Source organism: Conger conger, chromosome 2 (genome assembly GCF_963514075.1).
Source record: "Conger conger chromosome 2, fConCon1.1, whole genome shotgun sequence".
Classification (NCBI taxonomy): domain Eukaryota; kingdom Metazoa; phylum Chordata; class Actinopteri; order Anguilliformes; family Congridae; genus Conger; species Conger conger.
This window is the reverse complement of record NC_083761.1, coordinates 12,412,039-12,427,151: the sequence shown is the minus strand read 5'-3', so window position 1 is coordinate 12,427,151 and position 15,113 is coordinate 12,412,039. Positions and strand designations below refer to the sequence as shown.

General features: G+C 45.3%; 1 protein-coding gene across 1 annotated transcript in view; it reads left to right on the top strand.

The window, feature by feature from the left end:
• Positions 1-14,769, top strand: part of spock2 (SPARC (osteonectin), cwcv and kazal like domains proteoglycan 2) — a 40,569-nt gene extending 25,800 nt beyond the window's left edge. The window contains exons 3-10 of the mRNA XM_061232306.1: positions 5,425-5,539; positions 6,904-7,009; positions 8,000-8,114; positions 9,279-9,398; positions 11,092-11,310; positions 12,342-12,404; positions 13,442-13,579; positions 14,540-14,769. Coding sequence (XP_061088290.1) covers positions 5,425-5,539; positions 6,904-7,009; positions 8,000-8,114; positions 9,279-9,398; positions 11,092-11,310; positions 12,342-12,404; positions 13,442-13,579; positions 14,540-14,688 — 1,025 coding nt within the window. The 3' untranslated portion in view covers positions 14,689-14,769. The remainder of the gene's footprint in view (positions 1-5,424; positions 5,540-6,903; positions 7,010-7,999; positions 8,115-9,278; positions 9,399-11,091; positions 11,311-12,341; positions 12,405-13,441; positions 13,580-14,539) is intronic.
• The last annotated feature ends 344 nt before the right edge of the window (positions 14,770-15,113 follow it).

Here is a 15,113-nt window from a genome sequence, read left to right as displayed (position 1 = left end):
GGGATTATCTGTCATCTATTCTTGGAGGTTTGAAAAAAAATTAATACTTGAGAGCACATATGGAAAAGCAGTGACATTTACTGCAAAGCATCATTGCTGTAGGACTGCACAGTTGGTTGTTGAATACCACAAGCTGTACAGTCAACATGTCATCTGTACACAATGCATCTATGCCTCATGGTGATGTCAACACTTGGTCGTAATATGCCAGAGGCAGTATGTGAAACTGCATAGGAAAGCAAGTATTAGTATATTGCCTGTATTTCATGGGCGGAGCTGTCCCTTGCTCGATTGATATGCACTTTGAATTGATTAGTGAGCTGCTGAAAGCCCGCCCATTCACATGGCCCAGTAGAGCCTCAATCGGCCCACCGCTGGTGTCGGCTGATGAGAGGCACACGTGGGAGTTCTTCAGCTCGACCCCGCCCAGCATGACTCATTGTAAAGCGGTGGGGGGGATCTCCTCCGGGGAGCTAGCCTCTTATCCTCTCATCTGCCCAGTGTACAATGGGAATACTTAATGCTCATCTGAAACAGCTTCACTTACTGTTGTGCAGGGCAGCTCATTTTAATAACATTGAACCGCCTCCCAAAGGGACCAATTCTGCAGACCTGATTGATCTTAATGATTTAGTCAGGCAGAGGAATGGAGAACGTTTGACAGATTTGTTACCCGAACATTACTAAATCAGCACCATGCAGGCCTCGCCTTTAAAGCCGGATGATAAAGATGTCAGTCCTGTGACGCGATCCGAAGTAGTTTTGAGGGTTACCGCTATGGTTTTGGAATGGCTTGAACACCAATTACATCCAGGGAGATTGTTTCAAAGGACAGGACTTATTCATGGTCTCCACCACAGGATTTCTGTAACCACAATGAGGTTATCATTGACATGTAAATTTAAAAAAATGAAGGCTTTCCAGTATCAGCAATATTATGATAATTTCATCAAACTAATACATATTAGTACCGGTGGGGTTGTTGGGTGGCTGATTCAGTTAAGGCACCTGGCTTTAGTGCATGGATGAGCCAGTGCCCGCTGTTGCTAGTAGCTCATAGGCTGACGTGTAATTGGTCATTGCATCACATAGGGTTTGGGAGGGTTCAATTGGCTTGTGACCTCCACTGCCTGTGTGTATGCCCATGGACTGCATTTACATGCCAAAGCCGCATAGGAGATGTCTTCCTCTGACTCTATGCGAGCTTGACTGTGGTGTGAAAAGAAGTAGGCTGGTGACACATGTTTTGGGGGCGAACCTTTGCTGTGTTGACTCTCCTGAATTCACAGTGAGGAATTGCATGTGAACGTGGCTACGAATAGCCATCGGATATTCCAAATTCGGGTGGGAATTGAATTTACTCTGCCTCAACGTATGGTCCCAAATTTATTTTGAAAAATAATAAAATGGTAGTGTCTGTTTGGGGCATAATCTCTTGGTTAAGGCTTGTACAAAACAGGTCATTTTGTTTGCCTTAATTGTGGAATTGTCAGTTCATACTTATTGCCCAGACTGATTTAATGGATATCATCATTAAAATGCATTGTAAATGTAGCAACGCTCCAGATGGAATGTTCTACAGCAGAGCCTAATCTCAGTGAAATGCTATTATTGATTTAGCCGGGGACCACCAATTATGCATTACCATATGAAATAGCCTTCTAATGTGACACTAATTGCAGCTCCCGAATCAAACTGGTTCATTTTCGTCTGTCATATAAAATATTAATTGTTCACTTTCCTGGTCTTTGCAAGAGAGCTGTCGGATTAAAGTAAGGATTTTGTTAATTGAGTCACAAGTCCTTCGCAGAGTCAAAGGCTTAGTAGGGTACTGGCAGTTTTAACTGATTATTTGCACACATTGGAATGCTGTTGCTTCGCCTGTCCAAGAAAACAGTTCCTCACACCACTGAACCAGAAATAGATTGGTGTTAAAGCTTATTGAATGCATTTTTTGGGGATGCTGGACAAAATAAATGGTTGTAGGTTACGGTTGAATTGGTGAATACAGCTGTTGGCTGTATTTTGAAAAGGGTACTTATACATACAATACTGTAGGTCTGGCCTGGGTCTGTAGCAAATTAGACTGGACTCAATATTGCCTTTCTGCTGAAAAATTAGCTCAGGATTTAGAATTATAGCAAGTCCTGGATGTCCTGTTCTGGCAGTGAGAGAGATTGAATGCTACAGCGTGTAAACAAAGGATAGAGGGGATGACAGGCTAAAATTGTACTAGCCCTTAATGTGGGTTAAATCTACCTTGTCTGGCCGTCTTTCTCACAAAGCAGAATTGCGATGTATTACATATTTGGGGGACTCACTCCATGTTTTACATTGTGAGCTGAGAGCACTTGCCCTTAGACAGGCTTTGAAGAGACCTGGGCTTTGCAGGAGCGAGCCTCAAATCACGGTCCAGAAAATCTACTGTCAACACAGTGTGCCTGTTTCTATGGAAACTCCGTCCTCTTCCCGATTAGCTTTAAGCTGTGGAAACCTGTTAAGAGAAGTGAAATATCTCAAAATACCGTCTGTTATTCTGTCTGTAATATTGTCAGGGTTGAGGTGAGTAGGTGGACCATTATTGTTTCTAAATATCTTTAAGAGTAAGGAAGGATTATTCCCTCTGTAATACAATTGCCTCTGGATTGAATGATGGCTTTGAAAGGCAGTGGTGTCATTGTTTGCCTCGCTCTGGGCTTGCCTCAATCATTTTTTTCTTGGGGAGGGTGGAAATCTGAAATTCTGCTTTTCTCATTTCACCGATTTCCTTTCAAAACGTGACAGAAGGCTGTTCTGATTGAATCAATTGGAGATTTGGTGCTCCTTGCTCCTGCCCTCCCTGCCGAAAGAGAGATTTGTTTTTGTTTTTTCTCCTGGGCTCTAGCACAGGTCTTTATTGTGCACCAGAACCCTCTGGAGGCTACCAGAGAAGAGTGAGTGACACACAGGCACAAAATGGATGCCCACCACCTGGCACTTTGGCGTCTCTAGTGTCACCCGCTCACTTGGGGGGTCCGCGGAAGCCATTTGTTCGCCACTCTACGGCGGCGTCACAATTAAAAGCCACCGCTTAAATGGCGGTAATTCCCCCCGCAGAAGCGCCCGTCTCTCACCACTCCGCTTTCTCCATTTTCCCCCTCCCTGGAGGGGGGGCAAGCGAGACCGGGCTGGAGCGCGGAGCTCGCTCTTCCTGACAGGAGTCCGCTGGGCCAGGCCCGGACCAACCAGGAGCAAGCGCTGCCGCCGCCACGCCGATCCATCAGTGCGCGCGAGTTCGGGGCTAAAGCGCCGAGCCTGCTGGGAAGGCAGGGGGAGAACGAGACGTGACGGGAGAACAGAGAAACGCGATCAATCTCGTCTTTATCAAAGGGAAGGCCCACCGAGATCCTGACTGCTGCTGGTGACTGGGCAGATAATGATGCATTTCGGGGGCCTCTCTCACGACGTAGCGTGCCTTTTTGGGTTCGCTTTTAACGTCAGATTGAAGTAGGCAAGTCCGCTAATGGCCTTCTTTTTAGTAATCCCAGTATCCCAGGCTAACAGATGAATGGATCAGTGTTTCTGCGGATGCTTCATTGTCTTTCCTTTAAAGAGAGGCTTTTTTCATACCTGGCACATAATTTCTTCCTGTCTCGATAACCCTTTGTTTTTCTTGAATGGGTTTTAAAGGGGTCGGACAGCAGTGATTTCTGCTTGAGAGAAAAGCACAAGCTCGCCGTTGTTCGGCTGTTTATCAGGTTGCATATCAGCAGATTTGAAAAATAGATCTGCATAAAGGTATCCCAGCAAGTGGAGCAGTGACACAGCAGTCTCTTTCTCAAAACACTTCTGCAGCACTGCTGTTCCCTCCCTGCAGTGCAGTGCAAGGACTCTCTTTGTTTGAACCTTACATCGCTTAAGATGTGCACAGCGAGAATTCTTTGGCACATCAGAATGAAAGCTGCCTTTGAGGCCGTGACGCAAAGTCTATTATACCTGGTTAAACATTTTCAGAGTTTTGGAGAGAATGAAGAACCTATTGGTTATACCACATATGACTAGGGTTGCCACATTTGATTTGTGAAAAACCGGGACATTTGATGCGCCATTATGCATTCAGAAAAGTGCTCTCTTTTTGCCCAGTCTTGTTGTATATATATATATATATTTTTTTTTTTTTTTTGCTGCTGGTTGCTTGTCTGATTTTGTTCTCTCGTCCTCCTCGTCCATCTCTCCCCCCATTTGCTAAAACCGACAAAAAAAATAAAAAATAAAAATCAGAAATATTAGGCGATTACCTCTAGGCTAGTAGCTAGCTGAACTTTCCCACGGTGGGGTCGTTGAAGTGAATAGCCAGACTGATAGCCTGTGCAACAGTTGCTAGGTGATGAGGTAAACTTTCGTATTTCTGTTCCAATTAAAAAGAAGTATAGGCATATGGCCAATGGTCGCTGTGTTTTGCTCATTTTTACCTGTTTACAGACAGAATAGAAGTATAAGAATCAGGTTTTATTTGACATTTAGAAGTACCAAAAACCGGGACAATTCATGTCCTGGGACAGAATAGTCATTTTCCGGGGCAGTCGCTCAAAAAAGAGAACAATCCCAGGAATGCCAGAACGTGTGGCAACCCTACATATGACACATTCCAACAGATCCTGACACAAGGCGACATGCATGCTTTTTCTAATTTCATGACTGTACATTTTATTAAATTTGAATTAAACCTCAATATTCTAAATTTTGACCCATAGACTTAACATGGAGAAACACAAAGCAAACTTGACTGTGGCTAATTGACTGTTCTAACAAAAGTTATAAATGTTTTGTTAACATGACACCAATATGTTCAGAAATTTTATCGCATGCAGCTCGTTATCGCATGCATCTAGATGTCACGGACAGGCTAACGGCAGCCAGTGTCACTGTCCAAAGTAAAAAGCAAGCCCTCAATTTGTGAAAACGTGTTGGATACAGTAAAGCAAGGGCTTGCTCGACATACAGAAAACTTATAAGCTAAATCACCAGCTTATTTAGCTAGCTAGTTTATTAGGCTAGTCATAAACACCAACAAAGTTAGTTCCCTAGGCTAGCCAGCTAGCTCTAGCGACATGGAAAAATGGCAGTGATTAATTTAAATGATATATTGTGTGCATCACCTGTGGTTTTTAACAGTCAGTGTACCTGACTGTTGCTCTGCCTCTGCAGATGTACCTTGCTTTGAATGTCTCAGCTTGTTAAGAGATAATCCTGCTGCAGTGGAAGGGTCGATTGACCGATCTGTTTATCAATCACGGGAGAGAGATGTGTTTCGCAGGAGGGGGCGGTTTTCTGCACGCACTGCTGAGTGATGGCGGTGGCGGATAGGGGGTCCGGGTTGGACGGTGCCGTCAGTTTCAGGTGCTCATTTTCGCTGCCACTGCCAAATTCCTCCTGTCTCCACAGACGTGGACACCACCAAGGACCCGTGCCAGAAGGTGAAGTGCAGCCGGCACAAGGTGTGCATCGCCCAGGGCTACCAGCGGGCCATGTGCATCAACCGCAAGAAGCTGGAGCACAGGTGGGTGGCACTGCGGGGCGGCGCGGGCAAAGCCAGACGGGTGCGGGAGTTTTAGGGTGGAGGGGTTTACAGATCTCTGGACGTGGGAAAAGGTTTGGTGAGAAGTTTGTTTGTAGGCTAGAGGCTAAGGTACATGATTGGGTCCTGAAAGGTTAGTGCTTTATGCCCCGGTTTAGCCACGATGAAATCTGCACAGCTGTTGGGCCATTGAGCAACGTCATGAACCCCACATTGCTCCTGGGGGGATTGATGTCTAATCAACTTTAAGTCACGTTGGATAAGTGTCAGAAGGTGTAGGTGTTACAGGGTGTAGGACAGGGTACAGGAAGAGGAATGGGGTATGGAGGGTTTAAGTGTCACCAGGCGGAGGAGAGCATGTTGGCGTTACAGTGTTTGTGGCATCATGAATGTTTTGACACTGTTTGTGTAATTTCCGCTACGAGAGCCAGGAAATTATTCTTACGTGCAGCTTGTTGAGAGCCCTTGTCAACACGTCTTGGTATTAGGGCTTCTAACAGTGTGTGTAAGCCTGACGAGAAATGAGTCATTTCAACACGAGGATGTTTGCAGCACTCTAATTACGTTTGACTGAAGCGTGGTCATGTGCTGTCAGTGCAGGGCCTCGAGACTTCCAAGGGACAGCTGTCATAGCGCGACCCCCGCACACGGTCCCCATGGTAATCCGTGATATATATCTCCCGATGTTTCTCCGGGTTTTATACATCTTCCATAAAGCAGGAGATTCTAGCCTGAGTGTAATCAGAAAAATTAATGGAGTGAAACATTATTACCTGCAAAGTATATCTGTGGTGACAGACATTTATCTTTTTCAATAAAGAACTTCATCTGGGAAATCACCCTTGAGATCTGAGTCTCCCATTTTCTCTCCCGACTGCTGGAGAACGGGATGTGGGTACAGAGAACGATCACACCTGCCATTCCACTGTCATTAAGTACACTCTCAGTAAGAGCACCAATGCCTTTTAAAGCACCGGTTGTAGCGTGCAAGGCTTTTACGAAGCGTGACAATCTTGAGAATTAATTCCCGATGAAGCAGCAAAGATTTCAAGCAAAGAAAGGAGGTGCACTGGAGGGCCAGTAGAAAAGGACAGATGTGTTATTTAATCTGTTGGTCTTTCTTCTGCGGTGGGCGTCTTGATTGACAGTAGCAAAAAAAAAAAAAAAAAAAAAAAACACTAATGCAAACCGTCTGGCAGTCAATAGATGTAACATCTGCTGTGATATATGATGTGTAAGTGTTCCCCATACCGAGAAGCTCAGAGTTGTGTACCATAGATAGACTTGGTGTGAAATGGTTTCGCACCCATGTTTTTGCTTTTGTTTAGTTGTTCTATTTTTTGCAGGATCAGACAGCCTGCTCTTAAGCCTCACGAAAGCAGCTGTAAGCCGTGTCCTGTATCCGCCTCCTCCCCAGTGTGTGGCTCAGACGGACACAACTACGCCTCCCAGGTAAATCACTGCCCTGCGAGTGACAGCGGTCCAGTGTACAACCATTAAATCTAATTGCTCGGAACAATTTACTTTTCTGCACAATTTTCCTCCAGCCTTTCAAGTATCGGATTGCCCTTATTACGTACGACAGTCTTCGGCGGTGAAGGAATGAAAAATGACCCCCCACTTTCTGTCTTGCTGTCTCTCATTTCTTCATTATGCGTGTGGCTCTGCATTAATGTATGAATTAGCGCCCGAGGTTTTCGGTTTGTCACCGGAAGCGGAGGGGACAAGCACTCCGGATTTATGCCGCCGAATGATTAATCGCCTGAGAGAGTTTGAATGGCAGAGGAGCGTAGCGACTAGCGCTCGGCTGCTTTATTGATTTATGTATTGTTTTTAATTTGACCTTGTTGAAGAGGCAGAGGAAAATGGCTGTTCACGTCAGCCTCCTTCAAAGCTTTGTGTCTCATTTGAATGAGCAGCTCCCTTTGCTGCGGTCACCTCTATAAATATTTTATCTGGATCTCGGCTGGGCTTTGTGTCTCCGTACCGGGCAGCATAACTGAAAATGGTGCAGCACGTCAGAGCTGGGTGTGTGTGTGTGTGTGTGTGTGTGTCTGTATGCCTCTGTGTGTGTGTGTGTGTGTGTGTGTGTGTCTGTATGCCTCTGTGTCTGCATGTGTGTGTGTGTTCATAGGTTAGTGTGTGGTAGTATACACTTGTGTGTATTTGTACATGACAGTGTGGATGCATGTGTTTATGAATGTGTACTTTAGTGTGTTTGTGAGTGTAGGTTATGTGTGTATTCACATAGCCTATCTCTCTGATATCTCTCTGGGCTCCCCCACCAGTCTGTGTGTTTATTTGTATTTGTGTTTGTCTATGCTTCTGTGATTGCATTGAGATCAATTTGTGTGTTTTTGTATGTGGATAGGGTCCATCCGCAAGTATTCGTCAGTGTGCCCTAGCTAGTGACTTCAGAGTAATGCTGTGTGTGTGTTACAGTGTAAGCTGGAGCAGCAGGGATGCCTCACAGGGAAAGAGCTGACGGTGAAGTGCGCTGGCCTTTGCCCCTGCACCACTGAAACGATTCCCACCTCCGACTCCCAGGGCAAACATGGCAAGTATCTCCAGTCAGCCGCAGACCTCTGCCTCCCTCTTCTTTCTACAGCACACTCTTTTAACCTTGGAGTCATTATCTAGCTTATTTCAAATTCTCCACTCTTCCCCCTGCCTCGCAGGCCAATTGAAGCTTTGTATTTGCTGTGGATCAAAAGCCAATTTGAAGGAAGGCCGTTCCTTGAAGCCAAAGTTAGCAGAAAAGGCTAAAGTAAAGCTTTTGGAGATTCACTTACATCTTTACAATGAAATATGGGAGCTAGACGGCTTACCTTCCTTGGAGTAACACTGCAGTAATCTTTGCTCATTTTGGTCAGTAATGGACAATTACAGAGATTAGACCACGCTTCTGTTTGCAGGTAGCTTTGGCTTAATTAGAAAAGCCATTTGTGATTGAAATATTGATCCTTTCATCCGATAATTAATTATTTACCATGAGCATTCATCAGAGTTAAACCCTACCCAATTCATTGGCTATGCGTATTGACAGAGGGGGTGATGGGTGCTGTCGATACTTTGGAATGGATTTTATTATGATTTATGTATTGTATCTATAACCGGATATGTGGGGATTTGTTTCAAACTGGAAGTGGCCTCCAAATTGGAAATGGCAGGTTCTGGCAGGTTATTTTCAGCATCTCGATTCCATCGGGGGCTCTCTTGATTTATGTGAACCTAGCAGGGACAAATTATGCTCTGTGGCTTAGCAATACATAGTTCTCAAGATTAAAATATTTTATTTTCACAGTACATTAACACATTTCCACTATTTATCTGAATATTTTGATGTCATACCGTTACAATTTAATATATTCCATTGCCTTTGAAGAACTTAAAAGTTCGATTTTGCCTCTCAAGTTCAATAATGCGGTATGTCCCAATATTTAGCAGTAAAAATGTGATGGTAAATCTAATAGGAAGATGGACACAGGGCTCCACTAACACAAAACAATGTTGCTGCCACATAGTGGCAATTTTATAGGAGCATTGACAAAACATTCCAATACCACTGTGAGAACATTTTGTGTTAGCTGGGCAGCCATCTTGTTTTGCGTCCCATTGCATCCCAGTGCGAGCTGTGTGCAGGACTGCAGGGTGTGCCCTAGGGAAGGTCAGTGCCAGTGTTGGTGCAGTTATCTGAGCCCAGCATCTGTCCCCTCTCCAGAGACCTGCACTGGGCAGGACCTTGCAGACCTGGGCGACCGCCTCCGCGATTGGTTCCAGCTTCTCCACGGCAACGCCAAGCAGAACAACTCAGGCAAGCCTGGCACTGGCACAGCCTCAGGTAAGGACAGGCTACTCTTACCCAATATTGACCTTTGAACCCTGGTCATCACTTAATAATGAAATCAATATGTGGTAAGGTACTGTGGGTAGCTGTCTGTTCTCGTGGGATAGATGACTGTGTTTGTGAAATGTGATATAATCCAAGACCTAATGCAGAACTCAAAAGATAAGCCAGACAGCATTCATTTGAAGGGAACTGTTCAAGGATACAACTTTGGTATATTTTATGATATACTTTCTGATATTTATGATCTAAATTCCAACCCAGACATTCTGATATATGTACAGTGTTCCTCTATAAATATTCATATATATAATAACTCTGATTTATAGTCATTATAAATGGTATTATATAGAAGGCACTTCTCTTTTCTCTACCGTTGACGTCTCAGCTGGAGGTTTCCGCTGCAGTGAATTGAGATGCAGCAAACCCTGTCGAAATAAAATGCTACTTTTTCCATGGATAGCTCTCGGCTCACATAAAGGCTTTGTTCACCGCTGGCATAATTAGTATGCTTATCCCACAAGGAGCCAGCAGGTTTAATCATCCACAAAGCTTTTCAGGATGCTGACGTCAAGTTGTAATGGAAATTGTGTGCTCAGTATATAAACTATAAAATGTAAACAATGGACATGAGAAAGTTTAAATTAATTGCTTCCACATTAAAGCTGATTGTCACTTAGCTGTGTAGAAATGAAAGGCCAATTATTTGTAGAGACCGTATTTATGTTGAATTAAAAGGCAGAAGCAGTGCGTCCCAAGTTCAATTCAGCTTTGAGTGTTTCCACACTGAATTGTTAGACTAATTGTGGCGTTTTGACTCATTAAATAGCAACTTAGAATTAGTGTTAGACTTCATATGAAAAAAATGCTTCTATGCTCATGAGTAGACCTTTCATAGCGTTGCAGGATTATCTGCAGTCCTTGAAAATCCGGTGAATAGTGGTGTAGCTGTAGGTTGTTCTGAGTGTGTCAGCTCCTATGGCTGATTGAGAGCAGTGTGAGCAGTGTGAGGGGGCGACATGGCTCAGGCAGTAAGAGCAGTCGCCTGGCAGTCGGAGGGTTGCATAAAGGCTCGATCCCCCCGCCCGGGCTGTGTCGAAATGTCCCTGAGCAAGACACCCAACCCCTAAATGATCCTGACGAGCTGGTTGGCACCTTGCATGGTAGCCAATCGCCGTTGGTGTGTGAGTGTGTGGTGTGTGTATGAATGGGTGAATGAGAAGCATCAATTTTACAGCGCTTAGGATAAAGGTGCTATATAAATGCCAACCATTTACCATTTAACTGGTTAGGTAGCAACATAGCCAATAAACAATTGACTGAATCTGACACAGTGTTTATATGGCGTTGTTTATTCATTAGTTAACCCACGCGATCAATTAGCTTCGGTAGCCTAACTTAAAAGTGAAAAGCTTCAAAGCTTAATTTCTTGCCATAATTCACATTTCTGCTCCTGGCACAAAATATGAAAGGCGACCTCTCTGAACACTGGGCAACAAAGAAGTGCTCATATATCAAACTTACCGTTGGCTGGAAATAAATTAGCTCCTGCTTGTGGAAAAGGGTCAGTTTAGTTCAATTCATCAACAGCACAGGTATTGTTCCTGTCAGTTTACACTTCCGTTATTGGTTTACGTGAGATTTACGGCCGAAAGCTGACATTGTGACTTTTTTTCCCCGTCCGCAGTTCTGGACAAGAGTTTGGTGGCGAGCTGCAAGGACTCGATCGGATGGATGTTCTCCAAGCTGGACACCAACAGCGACTTGTACCTGGACCAGGCGGAGCTGGCTGCCATCAACCTGGACAAGTATGAGATCTGCATCCGGCCCTTCTTCAACTCCTGCGACAGCTACAAGGACGGGAAGGTGTCCACGGCCGAGTGGTGTCTCTGCTTCTGGAGGGAAAGTGAGTGCGCTGCAATGGCGGCAGGGCAGGAGGAGCGGACAGGGCAAGGCCTGCAGGGCCCAGTTAAACATGCATTAGTGTCACTGCGCACCTCCAAGGCAAACCTTTCTCCCTATAGTAACAGCAGGGCTGGTCTTTAATTGGTCAGTTATATATAAACCCAAGCCGATTGGCTGGGGAAAAGCCAATGTATGCGAGTATGCCACGAGCACAGGGATCTACTGTACAGATACTTTCCAGTGACTGGCTCCTAAGACTTTTAAATGAATTTGATGCAAGCACTTGGAGAAACGGAGCCTTTTCCAACAGTTACTGTGGAAGAGAGTGTTCTCAGTGTGGAAAATTGATTGCGTTGTGTGTGTCGCTCAACAGAAATAAAGTAAGCGAAACCCTCTCCCACACACTCTGACTTGTAGTCCGCATTAATAGGATTGCGAATTTCAATTGGAGTAAGTCAGCCCAGTGCCTTTGTGAGTCACTTCTCTCAGTGCGGACCTCTGACACAGAGTGGCCTCGCCCCACAGCCACATGAAAAGCATTTTTGGAGCATGCTCAGTTGCGCCAGGTCCCCAGTGCCTCCCTCATGGGGAGGTGGGGGGTCACTCCCGGATGTTGCCTCAGCCTGTAGTTCTGCTTGGGCAGCCAGGGGTGGTATGACTGACCATGACTGTGTGGGCAATAGCCTGTCAGGACAGGACTAACTGCCCCTGTGCTCTTTCTCATTCAACAAAGGGCTGTTTCCCCTCAGAGTATAGACTGCACTCATTTACCACAGAGAGCTTATCCTAAACTACATCAGACATAAGATGAATGTATCGGGGAGGGGGGAATAAGCTTACCCGGTTTTTGTTTCTTAAAAGAAGCGTAAAGTATGCATTTCACTCTCTTTGAAGTGTATGATTTCTGTTAACATGGTTAAAAAAAAAAAAAATTTCACTCAGAAGCTCATTAAAAGATGTATCGTAGGTCTGAGTCTTTAGCAGAGTGGTTTGATTTTGCTCCTGAAGCACAATAACCTCTTTCTCCCTCAGAACCTCCTTGCCTGGCAGAGCTTGAGAGGATCCAAGTGCAGGAAGTGGCCAAAAAGAAGCCTGGTACGTGTCTGCAGCTGTGCGTGTGGGTGTGTGTGTATGTGTGTGTGCATATGTGAGTATGAGTATGAATGTGAGTGTGATTATGAGTGTGCTTCTGTGTGAGTGTGTGCATGTGTATGAATGTGTGTGTTTTTACATATCTATATATGTGTGTGTGTGTGTGTATCTTGTATTCTGGAGTGTGTGTCAGTGTGCGTGTGTGCACACGTGTGTGGGCAGGTGTATCTTGTATAAGGATTGTATATCTTGTATTCAGGAGTGTGTGTATGTGTGTGCGTGTAGGCCTGTTTAGGTGTGTGTTTGTGCATCTCTCTGTGTGCTCTGTATGTGTTAGTCTGCCGCTGGCAGCAGGCAGTGGCTGAGGAGGTTCATTAGACAGATCACAAGCACGAGGCTGGGATTACCTCCTAATCAGCCCAGGGATTAGGCAGTTGTGCTAGCAGCCTGCCTCCCCAAGGCTCAGCACAGGTGCATTGTGGGTGCTGCAGACAAGGAAACAAACCGCACTGCCGCTTATCCACACTGTGCTCCCTCATAATTCTCTCTTGGAGGCAAATGCGCCTTCTGTGAAGGAGACTTAGACTTGCTTCCAGAATATTCTGCGCTCCGGCATTTGCTTTCAATTCACACCTCCCCTTGTCTTTCTCCTTTAAAAAAAAAAGTGAAATATGTTTTTTGAAACCCTGTGAACTGAGAGTCAGGTTTGACAGGCACTGAGGAGAGTCTGTAGAGAGGGGCTAACAACAGTAGAAATCTACCATAATCCTAGAACTGCATTGTGATGACAGCCCATCAGCAGACATCCCACGAACCCTCTCCTCTAGCTTGTTCATTGTTCAATCCGGCCAATTCAAACCCACATCTGTGTATATGTTTGAGCCTTTAGTCTCTTCCCCCTAAATTGATTTTTCCACTGCCGGGACTCGAGACGTGACAAGACTTCTCAAAAGTCTTTTTTTCTCCCATTTGGCTCGAAATGGCAGAAGGTTCACAGGCAGAGATGGATATTTAAAGTGATGTTTCGTGCCGTTTGCCAGGCATGTACATCCCCAGCTGCGATGAGGACGGATATTACAGGAAGCTGCAGTGTGACCAGGGCAAGGGGGAGTGTTGGTGCGTGGATCAGCACGGCAGTGAGCTCACAGGCTCCCGGATCCATGGCAACCCCGACTGCGGTAAGACCGAGCGGCCGCGTATACGTACACGAGGCCCCCTTTATGAGCCAACGGCTCTGGGGCCATTAGTGGAGTGGGAGGCTGCCTCGCGTGGCTCTGTCTCATTTGCATTCTAAAGGACCAGGTTGTCTCTTCAAATGAGGCTTTTAAAGATAAGGTTAGCTACATCAGACATGTTGTTTACGAGAGATATTCTTTGTTCAGTGTTTCACTTAATGTGATTGCGCCTGTTCATTTGCCCGATGAACCGTAATGATAACAGCCTCTGGTTGCACACATTAATTCCCTTACTCCAGAATGTCACATTTATTAATACTCGAAATTAGTATAAAATAATCGAATGAATGAAGTGCGTATAATATACTGTATTTGCAGTATTGGCAGCATATGCATATACACACACATACTGTATAAACTCAGTGAGCACTTTATTAGGTATTTATTTTTTTACTTATTGGTCTTCTGCTGCTGCCTGTCCACTTAGAGGTTTGTGTTCAAAGATGCTCTTCTGCATACCGCTGTTGTAATGTGTGGTTATTTGCGTTACTGTCACCTTCTTGTCAGCTTTGGCCAGTCTGGCCCTTCTCCTTGGACCTCTCTCATTAACAGCGTGTTTTTGCCCGTAGAACTGCTGCTCACTGGATGTTTTTGTCTCTAGAGACTGTTGTGATCTCCCAGGAGATCTGCCGTTTCTGTGATACTCAAATCAGCACCAACAATTTCTTCCCCATTCTAACATTCGGTCTGAACAGCAGCTGAACCTCTTGACCACGGCTGCATGCTTTTATGCATTTAGTTGCAGCCACATGATTGCCTGATTAAATATTTGCATTAACAAGCTGGTGTACAGGTCTACCTAATAATTGCTCACTGGGGGTATGTGCAGTTTTATCTCCATTTTATTTTCTTACTGGTGGCCGTTGTAGGTCATTTATCTCTCTCTCTCTGTCCCTGTCCCAGATGAACTGGTGGGGTATTCGGGGGACTTTGGCAGTGGGGTAGGATGGGAGGATGAAGAGGAGAAGGAGGCAGAGGAGAACGCAGAGGAGGTGGAGGAGGAAGAGGAGGGGGAGGCGGGAGAAGCGGATGACGGAGGGTACATCTGGTAGAATACGACACGAGGAGGTGTTGGCTGATGCTACAGGGCCGGCTCTCCCGTTTGTGGAAGTAAAAGGATTGTGGGAACTAAAGGGGGCAGACATCTTTAAACCAAGCTGAATGACTCTGGGTGGGAGGGGGCGGGAGGGTGGGGTGTTCTCGACCAGGTCCGGTCTTAAATATGTGTGACACTTCATTATTTTTCTGTTTCTTGTGCAAGAGAGGTTTTCATTAAGCAGTCTTAGCACCTGGAGTCGCTCTCTCCGGGCCTTGGGATGGGCCACAGTAAACAGTACTCAGGCTAGCAATGCATATATTCCTGTGCCGTATGCTTGAACCATCACAGACATGAGAGATAACAAAAATACAATTTGCTGCAAGCAAGCAGAACAGCCTAGTCTAAAAAATTGAGAGCGTTTCCCAAATGATTTATAAT